The sequence below is a fragment of the Chenopodium quinoa genome, unplaced genomic scaffold, assembly GCF_001683475.1.
Source record: "Chenopodium quinoa cultivar QQ74 unplaced genomic scaffold, ASM168347v1, whole genome shotgun sequence".
Taxonomy (NCBI): Eukaryota; Viridiplantae; Streptophyta; class Magnoliopsida; order Caryophyllales; family Amaranthaceae; genus Chenopodium; species Chenopodium quinoa.
In genome coordinates this window covers 4113907-4133712 of record NW_018743175.1, presented here as the reverse complement: position 1 = coordinate 4133712, position 19806 = coordinate 4113907, and the positions used below count along the sequence as shown (strand labels likewise).

At 36.4% G+C, this 19806-nt stretch overlaps 4 protein-coding genes across 4 annotated transcripts; 1 reads left to right on the top strand and 3 right to left on the bottom strand.

Moving 5' to 3' along the window:
* The first annotated feature begins 1786 nt into the window (after positions 1-1786).
* LOC110732583 lies at positions 1787-6367 on the top strand. Its single transcript, XM_021912537.1, has 3 exons — positions 1787-2245; positions 3769-3976; positions 4625-6367. The coding sequence occupies exons 2-3, from the start codon at positions 3775-3777 to the stop codon at positions 5980-5982; spliced, it is 1560 nt and encodes a 519-aa protein (XP_021768229.1). The 5' UTR covers positions 1787-2245; positions 3769-3774; the 3' UTR covers positions 5983-6367.
* Positions 6368-6524: 157 nt separating this feature from the next.
* On the bottom strand, positions 6525-8944 carry LOC110732584 (flavonol synthase/flavanone 3-hydroxylase-like). The gene is made up of 2 exons (XM_021912538.1): positions 7362-8944; positions 6525-7245 (listed from the first exon to the last, which is right to left on the bottom strand). The coding sequence occupies exons 1-2, from the start codon at positions 7566-7568 to the stop codon at positions 7123-7125; spliced, it is 330 nt and encodes a 109-aa protein (XP_021768230.1). The 5' UTR covers positions 7569-8944; the 3' UTR covers positions 6525-7122.
* Positions 7753-8814, bottom strand: LOC110732860 (probable 2-oxoglutarate-dependent dioxygenase ANS). The gene is made up of 4 exons (XM_021912859.1): positions 8780-8814; positions 8566-8686; positions 7893-8188; positions 7753-7807 (listed from the first exon to the last, which is right to left on the bottom strand). Exons 1-4 carry the CDS (start codon positions 8812-8814, stop codon positions 7753-7755), a joined length of 507 nt encoding a protein of 168 aa, XP_021768551.1.
* A 961-nt stretch (positions 8945-9905) lies between the features above and the next one.
* Positions 9906-18748, bottom strand: LOC110732582 (protein SRG1-like). The gene is made up of 3 exons (XM_021912536.1): positions 18437-18748; positions 18086-18342; positions 9906-10524 (listed from the first exon to the last, which is right to left on the bottom strand). Exons 1-3 carry the CDS (start codon positions 18683-18685, stop codon positions 10269-10271), a joined length of 762 nt encoding a protein of 253 aa, XP_021768228.1. The 5' UTR covers positions 18686-18748; the 3' UTR covers positions 9906-10268.
* Positions 18749-19806: the final 1058 nt, after the last annotated feature.

The window sequence follows — 19806 nt, the reverse complement described above, 5'->3', positions numbered from 1 at the left end:
ATTTCGAAGAGAAAAGTCGAAAGAAAAGGGGAAGGAGTTCGAATTCGAAGAAAAATAAACTGAAATCAAAGGAATTTACCTTAATCTGAAGCGAAAGTTGCCGATTTACGAGTTCGTAGTGGCAAGTCTCAGTTTCTAAGCTCAATGCTCGGGGAATTTGCGAAGTTTTGATGCGGGTTCTTGGTTTCTCTCTCGAAGAATTCTGGGTTTGTGTTGGTGAATAAGTGAGGAGAATGACGCGCCTCTGTTTATATCTCCAGGTACGGGATACGAAGAGTCTGTGCTTTAATTTCTCTTAAATACCCACTAAGTAACCATTAAACACATGATCTTGTGATTAAACTGCCCATTATCCGTCCAACTTCCGCAATCATTAACCGTTGTTATCTCATTAATTACGGTTTAAACTCAAATTTTTGGATCAATTAAATCATTTACTTCCCTCCTTTCCTGAATTAAATCAAACCCGACCCGTCATCCTTCCAAATCGGGTCTGGGGGGCAAGTTGTTTGGGTCCAATTTAGTCAAAATTGGGCCTGAGCACTAAATGATCCAATTAAAAGCCCAAGGTCAAGGTTCAACTCTCCAATTGCTCAAAAGTCAAAGGTCAGCCCACAAAGTAAGCCAATTGGGCTAAAGCCCAACCTCTCCATGTATGATGAGGTATAAAAGCCATCATATTGACACATTCACGAGGACATTGATATTCCAATTCATATGCTCATTCTTGCATTCAGAAATATTCCACAAAAGCCTCAAGCTACAAACTCTCTTGCATAGTGTCTTCCTTTTACACATTGTACTGACTTTAGCATCGGAGGGGCCTTCCTCGGAAACACCCCCGAGGCTAGTTTACGTGTGTTCACTGTGCAGGAAACCTTCGGCCCAACACAACTTGGATCGAATCCAGTCTTCTCCATTTCAGCGGACCTTCGGCAAGGTCCCATTGTTTTCAACCGAAACAAACGGTATACTAATTCTTCTCAAGAGTCATGACCCAAGTCACAAAGAGTTCAGATATATAGTAGAAAAAGTTAGGGTGTGCAAGGACCTTGACAATCAAATCCCATTTAAGATCCCATAGGCCATAGGTGTGAGGTTATAATCGTTAGAAGTTTAATTTCAGTGCGACACATGGTTGCTTTATCATATATTTCGTATAAATTACTACCTCTGTCTCATATTACTTGTCTTATTATTCTCTATCAATAAGTGCTCCATTTATTTGTCTCATAAGAATTTTTGTCTCTATTTTTTTCTCATAAACAAGGCTCGACTTTCATTTATTTCCTCTATCTGCGTAAGATTATAAGTAAATGATTATGATGCAAGTAAATTAAGACATAGATAAATATAAGCATAGAATATTTAATAATTTGTATTCATCTACGTTTTTTTTTTTCCTTTTTGTTTGTCTCATTTCTCTCTAGCCAAAAAGCCCGTTATTTTTTGCCTAAAACAACAGGTTTGGGCACAACTTTTTTGGCCCAAGCTTGAGCCCCAAACTGATAACAACTGTTTTTTGCCAAAGCTCTACTTGATCCATGATCAACTCTACATTCGACTCAATTCTACTCTGGTTAATTTTCAAAATCCACCAATGTGATTATCGTATTAAGTTGGCTAGTTATGTCAAACTTATCATCCCCATCTAATGACTTTTTTTTAATTGGAAGATTTAAAGGACGAAATTTAAAAAAAAAAATTAAATAATTCTAATTTTTTTAATGTATTATCCAACTTATATATAAAAAAAATTAGGCAAGGAAATATAATACGAGTAGGATTAAGAACAACTATCTTTGTTATTGTTACTATTGTTACCATAACGAGAGAAACTTTCCTGTATTTTTGCAAATATTCAGCATTTTTCCACCACTTATAAAAAGTTAATAATAATAATAAAGTAGGGAAAAAAAAAAAAAAAAACTTTAAAAAGAGGTAGGAGGTGAAATTACGTTTATGAACCTAGTACCCATCTCTACCACTACCACCTCACGGGTCCCTCAATAGTCAAATCCTTCTATCTTCTCTTTCTTTCTCATCCACCCCTTCGACCTTCAAACCCTAGATCCCCTTTTCCTTATTTTCTCTCTCCTCTTCCGCCGCCACTCTTTTCACCGCCGATTACCTCTAATCGTCGATTAATTACACCTTTATCCTTTTCCGATCATCAATTTCTTCATATTCCCCTTAATTTTTTGTTCCTGTTTTTCCCCCTTTTCGCGCTTCCGATCTGGTCGCGGTACGTGTTTTCCCCTTTGTTTTTGTGTTTTTTCGTTTGGATCTTCGATTAATTGGGTTCTATTTGGGTTTGATTTTGCGGATTTGTATGTATGTTGTATTTTTGTTTAGATCTTGATTTTTGTGTTCCGATTGAAACCCTAGGTTTCGGATCTGTGTTTCCCTGATTTGATTTCGATTATCTGGGTCTGAAAGTTTCGATCTTTGTGAATTCGCGATGTTTTCTTCGATTTGAATTTTCACGTCAGATCTTACGTCACCTACCCTTGAGCCTTGATTTTTTTTTTTTTAAAAAAAATATTTTTATTTTATTTATTTAATGACAAAGAATATTCCATTTAAAAAAGGAAAACAAAAATGGAACTTTATCTTTTTATATGGGAAATTACAGTAATAAAACATGCTCTCTGCAACAAAATTGAGGAACTTATATTATTTACATTGAAACCCACCTGCTTAATGTTGGGATGTCCATAAGAAGTGAGGTTTAAGGTTATCTATATTGCATTTTAGTTTAGGCAATATGTATAAAATGTGCATTCTTCTCTTTGTAGTTTGTAGATAGTCAATTGTTGTGTGGTATTGAAAGTATTTGATAAAGGTTAAATCAATATACACTTGCATGGGAGTTAAGTGGAGGGCATAGAGCTAGGCTCTTCAACTTGTTTTCGGGGGCGGGGGCGGGGGCAGTATTGAAAGTGAGGTTTTGGTATGAAGATTGACAGATTACTGGGTGTTGTTAGTTTGTTACATTTCCTTTTACATGCAATCCATATTCTAAAATTGAGTCATTGATTTGGGAAACTGTTGTGAAATTTTGAAGTTATAGGATGGAGCTAGGGGAGTAATTGAATGGGCAAGGAAGTTTGAGATACTAGGCAAGTGCTTGTGATTCATCAGGGAAATTTTTTTCCATGAAGGTTTTTGGGTGTTCCCCAGATCATTCTGGGACTAAGGCTTTGTTGTTGTTGGAGGTTTTTGGGTGTTGACAAGGGGTAATGGAGTTGGTGTTGTACTATGACCTTATATATATCATGGTTGTTTACCTCTTCTAGTATATGGCGAGGCTGTGAACGTTAGATGTTTATCTACAAAGTATTATTTGTTGTTTATGGTAATTTCATGGCTCTGTTTGGTGCATCATTTTGGCTAGCTGGTTTTGTATCTTGATGTATGGGTTAAATAAGTGCATTTGGATGGGTTGTAATTCAAGCATTTTATAGATCAATTGCTGCATATAAACTGTATGAAGCTTAAATGTTAAAACCTTTTTTGAATAAAGCATGTGTGTTTCTTTTCTCATGTGGTGCAAGCCCTTAACTGCAAATTTTTTATGCTTGGAGGTACTAAATGTTTTCAAAATTAGGAATTTTCTGCATTGCTTTATATGTCCCTCATGTATGCTGCGTGATGCACGTTTAAAAATATATTCTCACTGTGTTAGCCCACTGTTTCCCATATTTTGAAGCTTTAGCCTTCTTTTTAGCTTCATGTGTTGTTATCTGACTTATCTCTTTCTTGCAGCTGAACATGGCCCACAAGCGACCATTTGATGACGAAGTGGTTGATGAGGGTTCCTCCAAACATCAGAGACAGGATGGACCTAGTGATGAGATAAGCTTATGTAATGGTATCTCCCAACATCAGAGACAGGATGGACCTAGTGATGAGCTAAGCTTATGCAATGGTAGTTTCTCCATAGATGGTGCCTGTGGGAAACCTTATGTTTTAGGTAGGTGAATGTTTTGGCCTGGTTTTAACTACATGGTGTTATGGAATCTGTATTTAGGTGTTATTATTAGTCTTCTATGGTGTGTGGCCTCTTATTCTTTTTAATTGTATGTATTTTGTGAAATAGCTTATGCACAATGACACTGTCAGTAATCGTAAATTGTGTACCAGAATCTTATATTGAAGCAAATCATGTAACTCTGCTTTATATTACTTTTGGATGCCTAATAAAGCTGGTACCTTTACAAAAGTACTAATGGTTGATAATGCTGTATTCCAATATGTCAGTAATCAAATTTTTGGTTGGGCTCAGATGGTAGAATTTAAATGACCAGACTTTTGTTTGCCTGTGTTATTCAAATTGAACCTCATGCTATATTTTTATCTGTGAGGGGGCTTGGGAACTTGGGGTGTTGTGGCGATGAATTTGGTGTTGATGGTGTACTGTTTTTGTTAATAGTTAGGAAAACACATTTTAACTTTTAAAGGCAGTTGGTGATATTCTGTTTGGCTTATTTTCCGATTGCATGATTTAAAGACTTGTTGAGTCATTTTAACATATATGACCAATCATTTGATTGTCCTTCCACTTGGAAATGTCATTGTATGGGTAAAATTTATTTTTTTGCTTATGTATGATATGCTGCAGGTGATTCCAGCATTGAAAATGATCAATTGGATCTGCGTCAAGAGCATGCTAATGGCAGTTGCCCTGTACCCAGGGAGGATGTTGAAAGTGATGCTCCCAGGTCTGCTTCTTTATCACACTGGGCAACCAGTAGGACTAGTGATGATGAACTGTCAGAAGAACCTGTCCAGTTGCCTTTATATCCTGGATATTTTAGTTTCGACAATCATGTGAGACCAATAAATCCAGAAGATGTATATTATTGTCTGTTAGATTATCCTCCAAGGAAGCGAGTTCCTGTTGGGCCTGATCATCAAGCAGATATTCCTAGTTTGGAAATCCAGATAAAAGAGAGTACTTCTGATGATTTAGGAAAAATCGAACCTGCTCCTTCTGACATACACACTGTCGAGATTGTGGAGGGTGGGCTGGATGGGATATGTATCATGCCAATTCCGAATATCGAGCCTCTGCCTTATTATGGTGAGAAAGTTGGAAATGGTAGGACTGAGTGTACATGCCCAGATCAGGGATCTGTGAGATGTGTCCGGCAGCATATTGCAGAAGCTCGAGATGAATTGAGGAGAACCCTTGGTCAGGATATATTCGTGGAGTTGGGTTTCTATGACATGGGAGAAGTTGTGGCAGAAAAATGGAGCTTGGAGGAAGAGCAGTTATTCCACGAGGTTGTATATTCCAACCCTGCATCACTGGGTAAAAATTTTTGGAATGTTCTTTCAGCTGTATTTCCTTCTCGAACCAAGATGGAAATAGTAAGCTACTACTTCAATGTTTTCATGCTTAGAAAGCGAGCAGAGCAAAACAGATGTGATTCATTCAACGTAGATAGTGATGATGACGAATGGCATGGAAGTGATGATGATGGGGGTGATGAAGGTGGAGTGTCAGAAGAAGATGAAGACTCTGGTATTGAGTCCCCTGTTCGTCATGGTGGCCTTGCGTTTCATCAAAATGGTTTGCATCTGCAAGGGGATGAACATGGACTTGAGGATGATGGGGACCTATCAGATGAAGCCCGAGAAAACGATGGCCTCAATGGTGATGGTATTGTGAGAAAATCTGACCATGATTCTTCCTTTGAACATCCTGGCAAGAAGTCTGATGATGATGGTGAAAATGATGTCCAAGATGGATCATGCACATCCTCTGATTCGGGCGCCTCTGTGCAAGGATCCCAGTTGAAGCCTGATGGTTGTCATGAGTGGAACGAATATATCATAGATTCATCCGATGCTAAAGTGTGGGATGGGTATAGTATGAGTTGTCCTAAACAAAATATGGATTTCTTATCTACATGCAGTATGATTGAAGAGGTGTTTGGAGATGGTGGTTTTGAATCTAAAGGCAAGAGATGGTGAGGTACGAAATCTGCTATTGTAATGGAGGGTTTAAGTCCATCATTTTTATCCGGGCTTGTTTAGTCAAGATTCGGGCACCCAGAGTGTGACTAGCTTCCTCTGCATGTCTGCAAAAGATAACCATGTGTTTATTTTCTTTTTAGAGCATTAGAGGATCCAATTTTTCCTGATGTAAATTGCCAATTGAGTGGAAAGATGGAAGTCCAGCATAAAGTGTAAAATAGTAACATTATATTTGTGGCGCGCCTACCTAAGCTGTGTGCCACTTCTGTAGCTTCTCTCTTATTTTACAACTTGTAAAAGCCTTAGCCTTTGGGTTTTACAACTTAATTTTGACCCTTCTCTTCTATGGTGAATAAACTTAAATGTCTAATAGTATGAAAAATAGCAGGTCCATGTCCAGTATACACAACGTTGAGTGTCTGATACTTTATGCAAGTTCTAATTTTCACTGGTTTGTTTCAACATTCTGTACTCTATGTTAGTTAACATAATTTGTAATCTGAACGTCTGCAAATTTATCTTTCTTTGAGACTTGGGATCTTGAAAAGTATTCCTTTTTTTACGTTTTCTTTCTGAAATATTCTTAGAAAAATAACCGGAAATACAGAATTATTATACCCTTGCGAGTAGATTAATACATTCTCAAAGGTAAACTTGTTAATCTGTTGTTATCTTATGCTGACTATTGCCATGGGCTAGGTCAGTGCTATGCCTAATCCAATGGCTTTCTAACGCACTAGCAAATTAGCAAGTGACTAGTCCAGATATTATGCTATAAACTTCAAATGCATATAAAATGTACAACCATAATTTTCATAATCAGGTGCAGTGACCATGAAAAGGCTAGCGACAGCAGCCACACGACGATAATAAAATGAACTAATGGCTCACTAGAAACCTCGAGAAGTCTACCAGGTCTACGATGTCCATTTTAGAACAATACTCAAAACACACAAGATGCACTCAAGGAGCCGAAAGAGACAGCTCATAGGAAAAGTTCATCTTCAATGATGCTAGTGCTTAATTTTGAGAACATCAAGCACCCTTATGTCCTGATGAAAGGTCTCAAGGAACAGTTTGTAAATTTTCATGCTCAGCTTCTTATACAGTTCTGGTTGATTAGCGCTAATCAATTCACTAATCGGCCCCTCTTCTTTTTCGGGGTTCTGGAGTACAGAATGCAGTCACTGAGTACCTCTCTCGTTCTGAATTAGTCACCACCCTGTGTAATACACTCTTGAAAATACCATTACTCATTACCTGCAAGTTAAGTCCACAAAAAAACTCTAGCTAAGATATGACAACGTAACACCTGCATTACTAATTTTAATTAGCTGATTGGCGTAGATGTATTAGTGAATAATTGAGTCTATTACCTTTGCAAAATCACCAACATTAACTACTAAAGCTCCCGGGATGACTGGAACATTGAACCACTTATCATCTTTAAGGATATGCATGCTCTCCGGCACATTTTTGTCTGGCAAAAGCATTGTAATAGAGGATCTAGCTGAATGAAGACGAACACCATAAACTTTATCAGGCCGCGAACAAGATGGATAGAATCCAAATCTTGTCTCCATGAGTCCACGTTCACCATGTTCTTTAAAAAAGCTATCCTCTCTTAATTCCAGAGATCACGCCATGGCTTTAAGGATGACTTTTAACATCATTCTCAAATTTAGTGAAAATTCATGTAAAATTTCACTGATTCCTCAATGATTTGTCACAGATAACACTATGAGTTAGTACTCATTTATTTAATGATCAAATACAGTAATGATATCTGCCATGTGATAATGTCAAATTTAGTGCAAAGTTACTGCAAAATTCAGGAATTGCATATGAAAAAAACCACTTTTAATTTGTTAAAACATTTAAATCAATAATAATGGCACGATTTGTACCTGAATTTATCCGGCTTCTGAGGCCCAAATGGGAGCTTGCGTTGATCCTCGGGATAAACTGTAAGAAAGAGTCTATCATTCCAGTTGATAGGCTTATCTCCAGCAAGCACAACAGCCGGGTTTCCATATCCATTGAAAATATCTTCTTCCATTGCCGATTTTAGTTTTTCCTCTAAAGGAAGTGCAAAAAACTGCCTACAAATATCAAGCAACTCGTCCAGAAATAAATTTGTCATACAATGGTTTATAACCTGATCATTAACAACAACAAAAACCACCAATAAACGCAACGTAACCTAAACATACAACATTGTATTTGTTTGATAGAGAATATACGTGATGTTACTGAATCACAACACGGGATCGAATTAAACTACCTAATGATCTTTCTACGACTACTAGAACATTAAAAAGAGGGAGCCCCAGTTCTTCATCATGAGGAACACTTTTGTTCCTCATAATGACATTTTGGAAAATAATGTGATGTTTTTCACTAGTGGGGACCGCCTATGTGTCATGAGTGGAACTTTGTGAACTTGACACATATCCCACAAGGAACAAAACTTGTTCCTCACAATGAGGAATAGGGAATTACCCTATTAAAAATAATAATAATTATAAAAAAAAAAAAAAAAAAAAAAAAAGGTTAGATTATTATGAATAAAAAAGCAACCTGAAAACAACCCCAATTTTTGAGAGCAGAATTAAGCTTGGAAAGTTCATCTTGATGAGCAGATGATGAAACGGTGGAAATGAGATCGAAATCGATCAACAAAGTTTCTTCCCATAGATTGCTAGAGGCATCAATGGGTTAAGATATTACATCATTTTTAATGATGTATTTTTGTGGGACTTCCTCCCCTTTCTTTGCTATTTCCTGCACTAACCTTGATATTACATCTTCATTTCTTGATTCATCCATTACACATTTAACTTTCACTCTAACTAAATGTTTTAGTTATCTGTATTTATCAGCAACAAAAATCGGACATACACCTTCTAACTAAATGTTTTAGTTATCAGCATACATCCAATTCAATAATGATAATATAATTATTTTCCCAACCAAGGGGTATAATACAATTGTTATTCCTATTGATTACATCACTTCTACATGTAAGGACGCATCCATATAATTAGCTATAAGCAACAAACAATATTTGTTTAAACATATTTATGGAGAAAATATTAGGAATACTCTTCACGCGTTTTGAATATTATTTTGTGTAAATATATTTTAATTATATTGTGATAATTTATTAGCATGTTGAGGATGGATATTTGTTAGAGATATAATCACTTTGCATTTGTGCGGTATTTCATGCGCCGTTTGACCATATATATCTTTAGCTATGTATAAGTGAAAATTATAAAAAGCTGATATCTGAAAAATATAACATAAGACAAATCTAATAAGATCCCTATGGTAATTTATTTCTTTCGTAAAATCCATTGAAGAATAGACCTCTCAAATATCACCACCTGGAAATATCCCACATTAGTTGAAGAAGAGAGAATTAATCACTTTCTAAGGCTACGGAGCTACTCTTCCTATTGCCATATGTTTTTGGGATAGAACCTAAAAAAGTGACTTTTTGCATTATGTAACGCATGACATTGAGGTTCAAACATGGAGTAGATAAATTAGTGAATAGTTGAGTGTTAACTCATTCGAGTAGATAAATTAGTGAATAGTTGAGTCAATTACCTCTGCATAATCACCAAGTAACAAATAGAGCTCCAGGTAATAAATATGCAGACCTTCCGGCACATTTTTTTCTGGTAAAAGTACTGTTATAGGGATCTATCTGAATGTGGATGAACACCATAAACTGTTATAGAGGATCTATCTATTTTGACCCTTCTCTTCTATGATGAATAAACTTAAATGTCTAATAGTACGAAAAATTAACAGGTCCTTGACTCCTTGTCCAGTGTCCACAATGTTGAATATTTGGCGCGTTGTGTCTGAGTCCAAATTTACACCGGTTTGTTTCAACATTTTTACTCTGATATCAGTTAACTTGATTATACGTTTTCTTTCTGAAATATTCTTAAACATAACACAGAATTACCGTAACCTTGCAGTCGTGCTGACCATTGCCATGGGCTTCTATGCTTCGTATGTTTTCATTCAAATGCAAATAAAAAGTGCAACCATAATTTTCATAACCTGGTGCAGTGACCAGCACATGAAAAGGCTAGCGACACCAGCCATACAACGATAATAAAATGAACTAATGTGGCTCACTGGAAACCTCGAGAAATCTACCAGGTCTCTGATGTCCATTTAAGCACAATACTGGATACACTCGAGGAGCTGAAACTTATTACATTTATTGAAACAGCTCGTAAGATATGATGCTAAAGTTGATGCTAATGCTTAATTCTGAGAGCATCAAGAACCCTTATGTCCTGAGAAAAGGTCTCAAGGAACAGTTGGTCGTAAATTTTCATGCTCAGCTTCTTATACACTTCTGGTTGATTAACGCTAATCAATTCATTAATCGGCCCCACATCATTTTCGGGTTCTAGAGTATAAAATGCAGTCACTGAATACCTCTCTCTTTCCGAATTAGTCATCACCCTTTGTACTACACTCTTGAATATACCGTTACTAATTACCTGCAAGCTGAGTCCACAACAAAACTCTAGCTAAGATAAGAATGTTAAAGATCAAACAGGATGACACGTAAAGATCAACAAACACCTGCAATACTAATTTTAGCTGATTTGGTCTAGATGTATCATCAAATGAAAGTCAAATACATTCAACAAAGCTAATTGAATCAAATGTATTCAAACAAAGCTAATTGAATCAAATAAAAGCCAAACACATTCAAGCTAATTGAATCAAATAAAAGTCAAATATAGAGTCAGTTACCTCGGCAAAATCACCAAGAATAACTACTAGAGCTCCGGGGATGACTGGAACATTGAACCACTTATCATCTTTCAAGATATGCAGGCTGTCCGGCACATTTTTGTCTAGCAAAAGTATTGTAATAAAGGATCTATCTAAGTGTGGACGAACACCATAAACTTTATCAGGCCGCGAACAAGGTGGATAGAATGCAAATCTTGTCTCCATTAGTCCACGTTCACCATGATCTTTAAAGAAGTAATCCTCTCTTAATTCCAGAGATTGCGCCATGGCTTTAAGGAAGACTTCAAACATCATTCTCAAGTTTAGTGAAAATTCATGTAGAATTTCACTAAGTCCAATGATTTATCACATACAGATAACACTGTTAAGATCACCACCACTACTAGAAAACAGTCGATTTCCGCGGAATGTTCCGACGGACACAAAAATCTGTCGGAAAAACCAAAATTTCCGACGAATTCAAATATTCTGTCGGGTATCCGTCGGAAGTTTCCGACGGAATTAAAAATCTGTCGGAAAATAAGTAATTTTCGACGGATTTTATCGGAAAGTTCCGACGGATGTTTTTCGTCGGAATTCTAAATTTCCGACGGATTTTCGGTCAGATTTTCGTCGGAACTATTAAAAAATAAAAAAATAAAATCTAAACCCTACATATGTCTCTAGCCGTTACTCCCCTATTTCCCCCTCTCTCTTCTTCTCTTCCCTTTCTCTCTCCTCTCCTCTCCTCTCTATTTCTCTTCTTTCTTCTCTTTCCTCTTATTTCTCTGGTCTTCTTCTCCTTCTCTTGCCCTTTCTCATCTTTCTCGGTCTTCTTCTCATTCTCCCTTCACTTTCTTTTGTCTTTTTCTTCTTCTCCCTCCGTTCACCACCAACATCAAGCACCGTCAACAACAACAACCAACATCAACCGCAACAACAACAAAGCCAACAACCACCGTCGCGAGCCACCCAGTCTCAAGGTTTTTGTTTTGTAGATCTTGTAATTTAGAGTGTAGATCTAGTTAATTTTGTATGTAATTGTAATGTTAGTTTATAAATTTTATTAGACAATTGTATATATATATATTTCTTTTAATTTTCGTCGGTTAATTATCGTTTTTTTAAAAAAAAATTAATGAAATTCTGATTAGTATGTTGATCTACTGGTTTTGATTGTTTTGTGTGGTAATATTTGATTATGTTGTGTTAATTTTTGTATTTTTGGGGTAAATTTTCGATTTTTTGGGGCTTTTCTTTTTTTAGGGTTGATTTTCCTTTTTTTTAGGCTAATTTCGGTTTGTAGGGTTAATTTTTGGAATGGTGGTGGTGTGTAGTGGTGGGGTGGGGGCTGGTGTGAGTTTGGTGCTAGGTAAATTAATGGTTGAGATGGTTTCGGTTTGGTGTGGGTGGGGTTTTGGTTGGGGTGGTTTCGGTTTGGTGTGGGTGGGGTTTTGGTTGGGGTGGTTTTGGTTATGGGTTTTGGTGGTGGATCTGGGTGGTGGCGGAGGGTCTTGATAGTGATGGGGAATGTAGGCGTTGGTGGTGGGTGAATAGCAGTGTTGGGTAAATTTTGATGGTGGCAACAGGTGCGGTGTTGGTGGATCTGGGTGGTGGTAAGGGCTGTTTTTTTATTTATTTATTTTTATTTACTTTTGCAACGGAAATTCCATTGGAATTTTCCGACGGAACAGTATTCGCCGGAAATTTTCAACGGACTTTTCCGGTGCCAGAATTTCTCTTCCGACAGAACTATTCCGTCGGAAAAGGTCGTTTTTCCTATAAAAGGTTTTCCGACGGAATTCCGTCGAAAACGGGTTTTTCCGATGGAATTCAGGGTGATTCCAACGGAATTTTTCCGTCAGAAATGGCCTGATTTCTAGTAGTGCACTATTTAAAAAAGGAAAACAAATATAAGCCTTAGAATTTGTTAGCAATACGTGAATGATTTCCTACGAAATGTGAAGGAGAAAATATAAATTTAAGAAGTCGTATTTAGAATATAGGATCTATATAAACTTAAGTTATGATTTGTTATATTCATCCCAAAAACAAAAGAAAACATAAAGCAGAGAGAGAAGATTTAAGAGAATTATTTAGAGAAAATTCTCAGGTGTGATTGGTGTGCATATGGTTGTGAGATATAATAAGTGTTGTGAACACTTGTGTATCATTTATCTTTTTCAATAAATTTTGCAGCATAATTAGAGATACAAATATTTGTTCATTTTTTTGTATTCACTACTAGAAAATAGACAAATTCCGACGGACTGGTTCCAACGCACACGAAATTCCGTCGGAAAAAGCCAAATTTCCAACGGATTTATGTTCTGTCGGATATTTCCGACGAATTTAACCATTCCCTCGGAAATCCGTCGGAAATTTCCGACGGAAATAAAATCCGTCAGAATATTTGTGCTTTCCGACGGATTTTTCCGTCGGAATATAATTTAAAATAAAATTAATCTTTTTACCAAACCCTAAAACGCCTCTCTTTCCCTTTGAAATTTCCGCCTCTCTTACTTCTCTCCTCTTCTCCTTCTCTTTCTCTTTCCTCATCTCCTTTTCTCCTTCATTATCTGCTCTTTCTCCTTCCCTCTCTCTGCTCTTCTCCTTCTTCTTTTCTCCCCCTTTCTTTTTTTCTTCTCCTTCCGTTCTCTGCTATTTCTCCTTCTCTTTCTACTCTTCTCCTTCGCTCTCCCGTTATCCTTCTCTTTTCTTTCTCGCCGGCATGGGCTTGCAATTAACGACCTTTAACGGTTGTTCTTCTCTCTCGCCGGCGTCCAGTTGTGGTTTCTCTAGAAATTAACGGTTATGGAGGTCAAATTCGACCATGAAACTTCTAATCTAGAGTTTTCGTGGTCGAATTTGGCCATATTAAACCCAATTTTGACGTTTTGTTTGATCAAATTAAGGTATGTATCTCTTTTTTTTTTCTTAATTTTGATTTTAATTAATTTGTTGTTTTTTTCGATTTTTTTTTAAAATTTATGCTGGTGGTGGTGGACGTTGGAGTTCGGATTTTGGTGGCTGGGTTGGCGAGGTTGTGGTGGGTAGATCTGGGTTGTGGTCGGATTTTTTTGATGTTTTTTTGGTTGCGTTGTCGTGGTGGTAGAGTACCGGTGTCGGTTCTGTTTGGGTGGGTGGGGTTTAAATAGGGGCTGAAGGGAGGGAGGTTAGTTGCGGTTTAAATCGGGCCTGGAGGTTTGGCGAATCGAGCCTGGAGGTTAGTAGTGACGGTTGGTGGGGTCTGGTGGGTTAGGGTTAGGTGGGTTACGGTGGTGGGTCTATTGGGTTAAGGGTTAGGTGGGTTAAGGTGGTAGGTTACGATGGTGGGTCTGGTGGATAAGGGTTAGGTGGGTTAAGGTGGTGGGTCTGTTGGGTTAAGGCGGGTTAGTTGGTCGCGTAGTGGCGGTTGGGGCTAGTAGCGGTGGTGCTGTGGGTTTCTTTTTAATTTTTTTTTTCAGCATTTTCCGACGGAATTTCCGTCGAAACTTTCTGGCAGAATTGTGTCAGTCGGAAATTTCCGACGGACTTTTCCAGTGCCGAAAAATCTTTTCCAATGACAGAATTCCGTCGAAAAAGGTCGTTTTTTCCTACAAAAACGTTTTCGACAACCGGTTCCGACAGAATTTCCGTCGGAAACGTGTTTTTCGACGGATTTTAGCGTGTTTCCGACGGAATTTTTCCGTCAGAAATAGGTTGTTTTCTTGTAGTGATTATTCATATATATTTTTATTCCCACTAATCTGATTCTAAAGGGAATTCGCATAGTATTTTCTAATAACTGGTATCAGAGCCGAGTTGATATTTTGTCAACATTCAGATAGAAATCGTTAGAAACGATCCTAAGAAGTCAGATTTGAGTGGGATCAATGGCTGCAGACGAAGGAAAGGTAAGACTCGAAAAATTTGATGGTGCAGATTTCGGGTTTTGGAAGATGCAGATTAAAGATTATTTATACCAGAAAATGCTTTATGAACCTCGTTTGGAAAAAAAGCCCGAAGGTTGGAATCTTCTAGATATACAAGCCCTTGGAGTTATTTGGCTAACTTTATCACGCAATGTTGCTTTTAATATAGCAAAGGAAAAGACCACGATAGGTCTGATGAAAGCTCTCTCTAGTATGTATGAGAAGCCATCGACTTCTAATAAAGTTCATTTAGTGAGGCGGTTATTTAGTTTGCGGATGACAGATGGCGGGTCAGTAGCTCAACATCTTAATGAACTCAATTCAATCACAATCCAATTGAGTTCAGACAAAATTGAATTTGAAGATGAAGTTCGAGCATTGATACTTTTGTCATCATTACCAAATAGTTGGAATGCTACAGTCACATCTGTGAGTAGCTCGTCAGGAAGCAATAAATTGAAATTTGACGATGTTCGTGACCTGGTTCTCAGTGAAGAGATCCGACGGAGAGATTCGGGTGAATCATCAACCTCTTCAGTTTTACATACAGAGTTAAGAGGAAGAAATTCAACCAAAAGAAACGAACGTGGAAGATCAAGCTATCGAGGTAAATCTAGAGATAGGAGATCAAAATCAAGGACTCCCAATAATTCCCAGAACTCGAAGTCTATTAAGTGTTGGAATTGTGGGAAGACAGGGCATTATAAAAATCAGTGTAGGAGTACACCGAAAAACCAAGAAGTAAAGGCAGAGGCAAATGTTACTTCTACCGTAGAAGGAGATGATGCATTAATATGCTCTTTACAGAGCAAGGAAGAATCTTGGGTGTTAGATTCTAGAGCATCATTCCACGCTACTTCAAAGAAAGAATTCTTTGATAAGTATGTCCATGGAAACCTTGGAAAAGTATACCTTGGATATGACCAACCTTGTGATACTGTTGGTAAAGGTGTAGTGAAGATAAAGTTAAATGGGTCAGTTTGGGAGCTGAAGAATGTCAGGCATATTCCCGACCTAAGAAAGAGTGGGCCGATGTTTGTAGATGAAGATTATATCCCCGATAGTATGGTAAAAGACTCGCCTATAAGAGAACCTCAACAAGAAGAATCTGTTGGACAGATCCTTACACCACAGTCCAACATGCCACAAACTTCTAGTCCAGCACCAGTATTGAGAAGGACTACTCGTCCACATGTACCAAACAGAAAATACGTGAATTATTTGTTATTGACTGATGAAGGGGAACTTGAATGCTATAATGAAGCATGTCATGTAAGTGATGCTAGGAAGTAGGAGCTTGCAATGAAAAATGAGATGAATTCTTTGATTTCAAAAAGGCACTTCACAACAAATGGGTATATCGAATGAAAAAGGAGCACGATGGTTCCAAGAGATACAAAGCTCGATTAGTAGTTAAAGGATTCCAACAAAAAGGAGTTTACTACAATGAGGTTTTTGCACCTGTTGTGAAACTTAATACCATTAGAACAGTGTTGAGTATTGTTGCCATTGAAAATCTTCATCTTGAGCAATTAGATGTGAAGACTGCATTTCTTCATGGAGATCTGGATGAGGAGATTTACATGCATCAACCAGAAGGTTTCTTAGAAAATGGGAAAGAAAATATGGTGTGCAAACTTAAGAAAAGTTTGTATGGCCTAAAACAAGCCCCGAGACAGTGGTACAAAAAGTTCAATAACTTTATACACAAGGAAGATTTCCAGAAGTGCAATGCTGATCACTGTTGCTACATTAAGAGATATCAATCCAATAATATCATTCTACTACTTTATGTCGATGATATGTTAGTAGCAGGTTCAAATATGGATGATATAAGAAGGCTAAAGGAGCAATTGTCAAAGGAATTTGACATGAAGGACTTGGGTCCGGCAAAGAAAATTCATGCAAATTACAAGGAATAAGCATAAAGGTACTTTGCAATTATCTCAATCAAAATACATCAAACGTGTTTTACAGAGATTTAATATGAGTGATGCCAAGCCAGTTAGTACACCCTTGGCAAGTCACTTTCGATTATCCAAGGATCAAACTCCTCAAACGGAGGAAGATAAAGATTATATGGCTAAGATTCCATATGCCTCAGCCATTAGTAGTTTGATGTAGGCAATGGTTTGTACAAGACCGGATATTGGACATGCAGTGAGACTTGTTAGCAGGTTTATGTCAAATCCAGGAAAAATTCATTGGGAAGCAGTGAAGTAGATTATGAGGTATCTACGAGGTACTACAAAAAAGTGCTTGTACTTTGGTAAAGGTGATTTAGCAATACAAGGTTATGTCGATGCAGACTTTGGAGGAGAAGTTGATCGTCGTAAAAGCATCACAGGTTATATATTCACGGTTGGAAATACAACGGTTAGTTGGATGTTGCAACTACAAAAGATTGTTGCTCTATCCACTACAGAGGCTGAATATGTAGCGGTAACCGAATATAGTAAGGAGATGATATGGCTTCAAGGTTTGTTAACTGAGTTGGGATTCAAGCAAGAGAATAATGTATTGTACAGTGACAGTCAAAGTGCAATACACTTGGCAAAGAATTCAACATTTCATTCTAGAACTAAGCATATTGGACTTCGCTATCATTTCATAAGATCTTTATTAGAAGATGAAGTGTTAAAATTGGAGAAAATTAAAGGAACTGAGAATTTGACAGATATGTTAACAAAGACGGTGACTATTGACAAACTGAAGTTGTGTTCAACTTTAGTTGGCCTACATAAGTAACATACGAGAAAGTTGAGCTGCATGAAGTAAGGTGTGAAGACAAATTAAAATTAGTCTTCAAGTGGGAGATTGTTAAGATCACCAGAATTTAAAAAAGGAAAACAAATATAAGCCTTAGAATTTCTTAGCAATACGTGAATGATTTCCTACAAAATGTAAAGGAGAAAATAGTTTTCTAATTTTAAGAAGTCATATTTAGAATATAGGATCTATATAAACTTAAGTTATGATTTGTTATATTCATCCCAAAAACAAAGAAAACATAAAGAGAGAGAGAAGCTTTAAGAGAATTTTTTAGAGAAAATTCTCGGGTGTGATTGGGGTGCATATGGTTGTGAGTTATAATAAGTGTTGTGAACACTTGTGTATTATTTATCTTTTGCAATAAATTTTACAGCATAATTAGAGATACAAATATTTGTTCATTTATTTGTATTATTCATATATATTTTTATTCCCACTAATCTGATTCTAAAGAGAATTTACATAGTATTTCCTAACAAACACTATGTTAGTATTCCACATTTATTTAACGAAATCAAATATACTAGTGAATGTAGTGATAAGTACCATGTGACAATGTCAATTATTTAGACCTTGTTCTTAAACTCAAAAAAAAAATATAAAAAACAAAATTACTTGTACTTACTGTGAATGATTTTTACCTGAATTTTTGCGGCTTCTGAGGCCAAAATTGGATCTTACGTTGATCCTCGGGATAAACTGTACGAAAGAGTCTATAATTCCAGTTGATAGGCTTATCTTCAGCTCCAGCAAGCACGGCCGAGTTTCCATATCCACTGTAAACATCTTCTTCCATCGCCGAGTAATTTAGTTTTTCCTCTAAAGGAAGTGCAAAAAACTGCCTAGAAACATCAAGCAACTCGTCCAGAAGTAAACTTGTCATCCCGTGGTTTATAACCTAATCATTAACAAAAACCACCAACAATTAACATAAACATACAACATTAAACATGTTTGATAGAGAATATACGCAAAATTTAGATCACTACAACCTGAAAACAACCCCAATTTTTGAAAGCAGAATGAAGCTTGGAAAGTTCATGTTGATGAGCAGATGAAGAACCACTGGAAATAAGATCGAAATCGATCAACAACATTTCTTGCCATAGATTCGTAGAGGCATCAATGGGTGAAGATATTACATCATTTTTAATGATGTATTTTTGTGGGACTTCCTCCCCTTTCTTTGCTATTTCCTGCACTAACCTTGATATTACATCTTCTTTTCTTGATTCATCCATTACACCTTCCAACTTTCACTCTGTCTAAATGTTTTAGTTATCTGTATTTATCAGCAACAAAAACCGGACATGTACTGTGCACAGATCATGTACATAGTTTTGGACTTTATAGTAGAAATCATATACTACCTCTGTTTTTTTAATTGAAACGTATTTAACTTTAACACTATTCACACACTTTCTTTAACCGTGTTTTCTGATTTATACGTAATTAATAATATAATCACATGATCTTTTGTTAAATTAGTCACGATATATTTTTAAAATATCAATTTTTTTTAATTTTTTGCTTATCAGTAGTTAAGGATAATAATAATTGAACTTGTCATGGATAAAAGTGTCCTCCCCCCCCCCACCCCCTCCAAAATGTTTCAATTAAATAAAATGGAAGAAGTATTTACTACTAGTATTTATACAGATAATCAGTAGTGCTTTGTCGTATTATCTCCTTTACTAATTAGCTGTACCGTATTTTTCTTATATAGTAGCAATTACTGGTAAAGGAGATGGTACAAATTACAGTACTAATAATGTGGAATATTAAATCATAACAATACAACTAATCATTAGTGCTTTGTCGTATTATCTCCTTTACTAATTAGTTGTACTTGTACCATATCTTTTTTTTATATACTCGTAGCAATTAGTAAAGGAGATGGTACAAATTAAAATACTAATAATGTGTACCAAATAAGCAAACAACAATATTTTAGCTTGTTTGCATCAAATAAAGCAATAATAATATAGTTTAAACATATTGATAGAGAATATATTTGGAAGATTCTCTTCACAAGTTTAGGATACTACCTGTCTTTCTTATAATATGTCACAAAAAAATATTTTATGTCTCATAAATAATACTCTTTGTTGCACATAATAAGACATGGAGATAGTTTTATTTTATGTAAATATATTTTTATTAGTTTACGCTAATATTTTAGCATGTTGAGATGAATATTCATTGTACACTCTTTGTTCCATAATAATAGACACACTTTGATTTTTTGCACTATTCATATACTACGATTGATGCATTAGAGGTGCATGGATAGGCAGATAATAGCCTAATAGCCACAGATTATGCTACAAGTACAAATCCATATAAAGTCATCTACAACGTA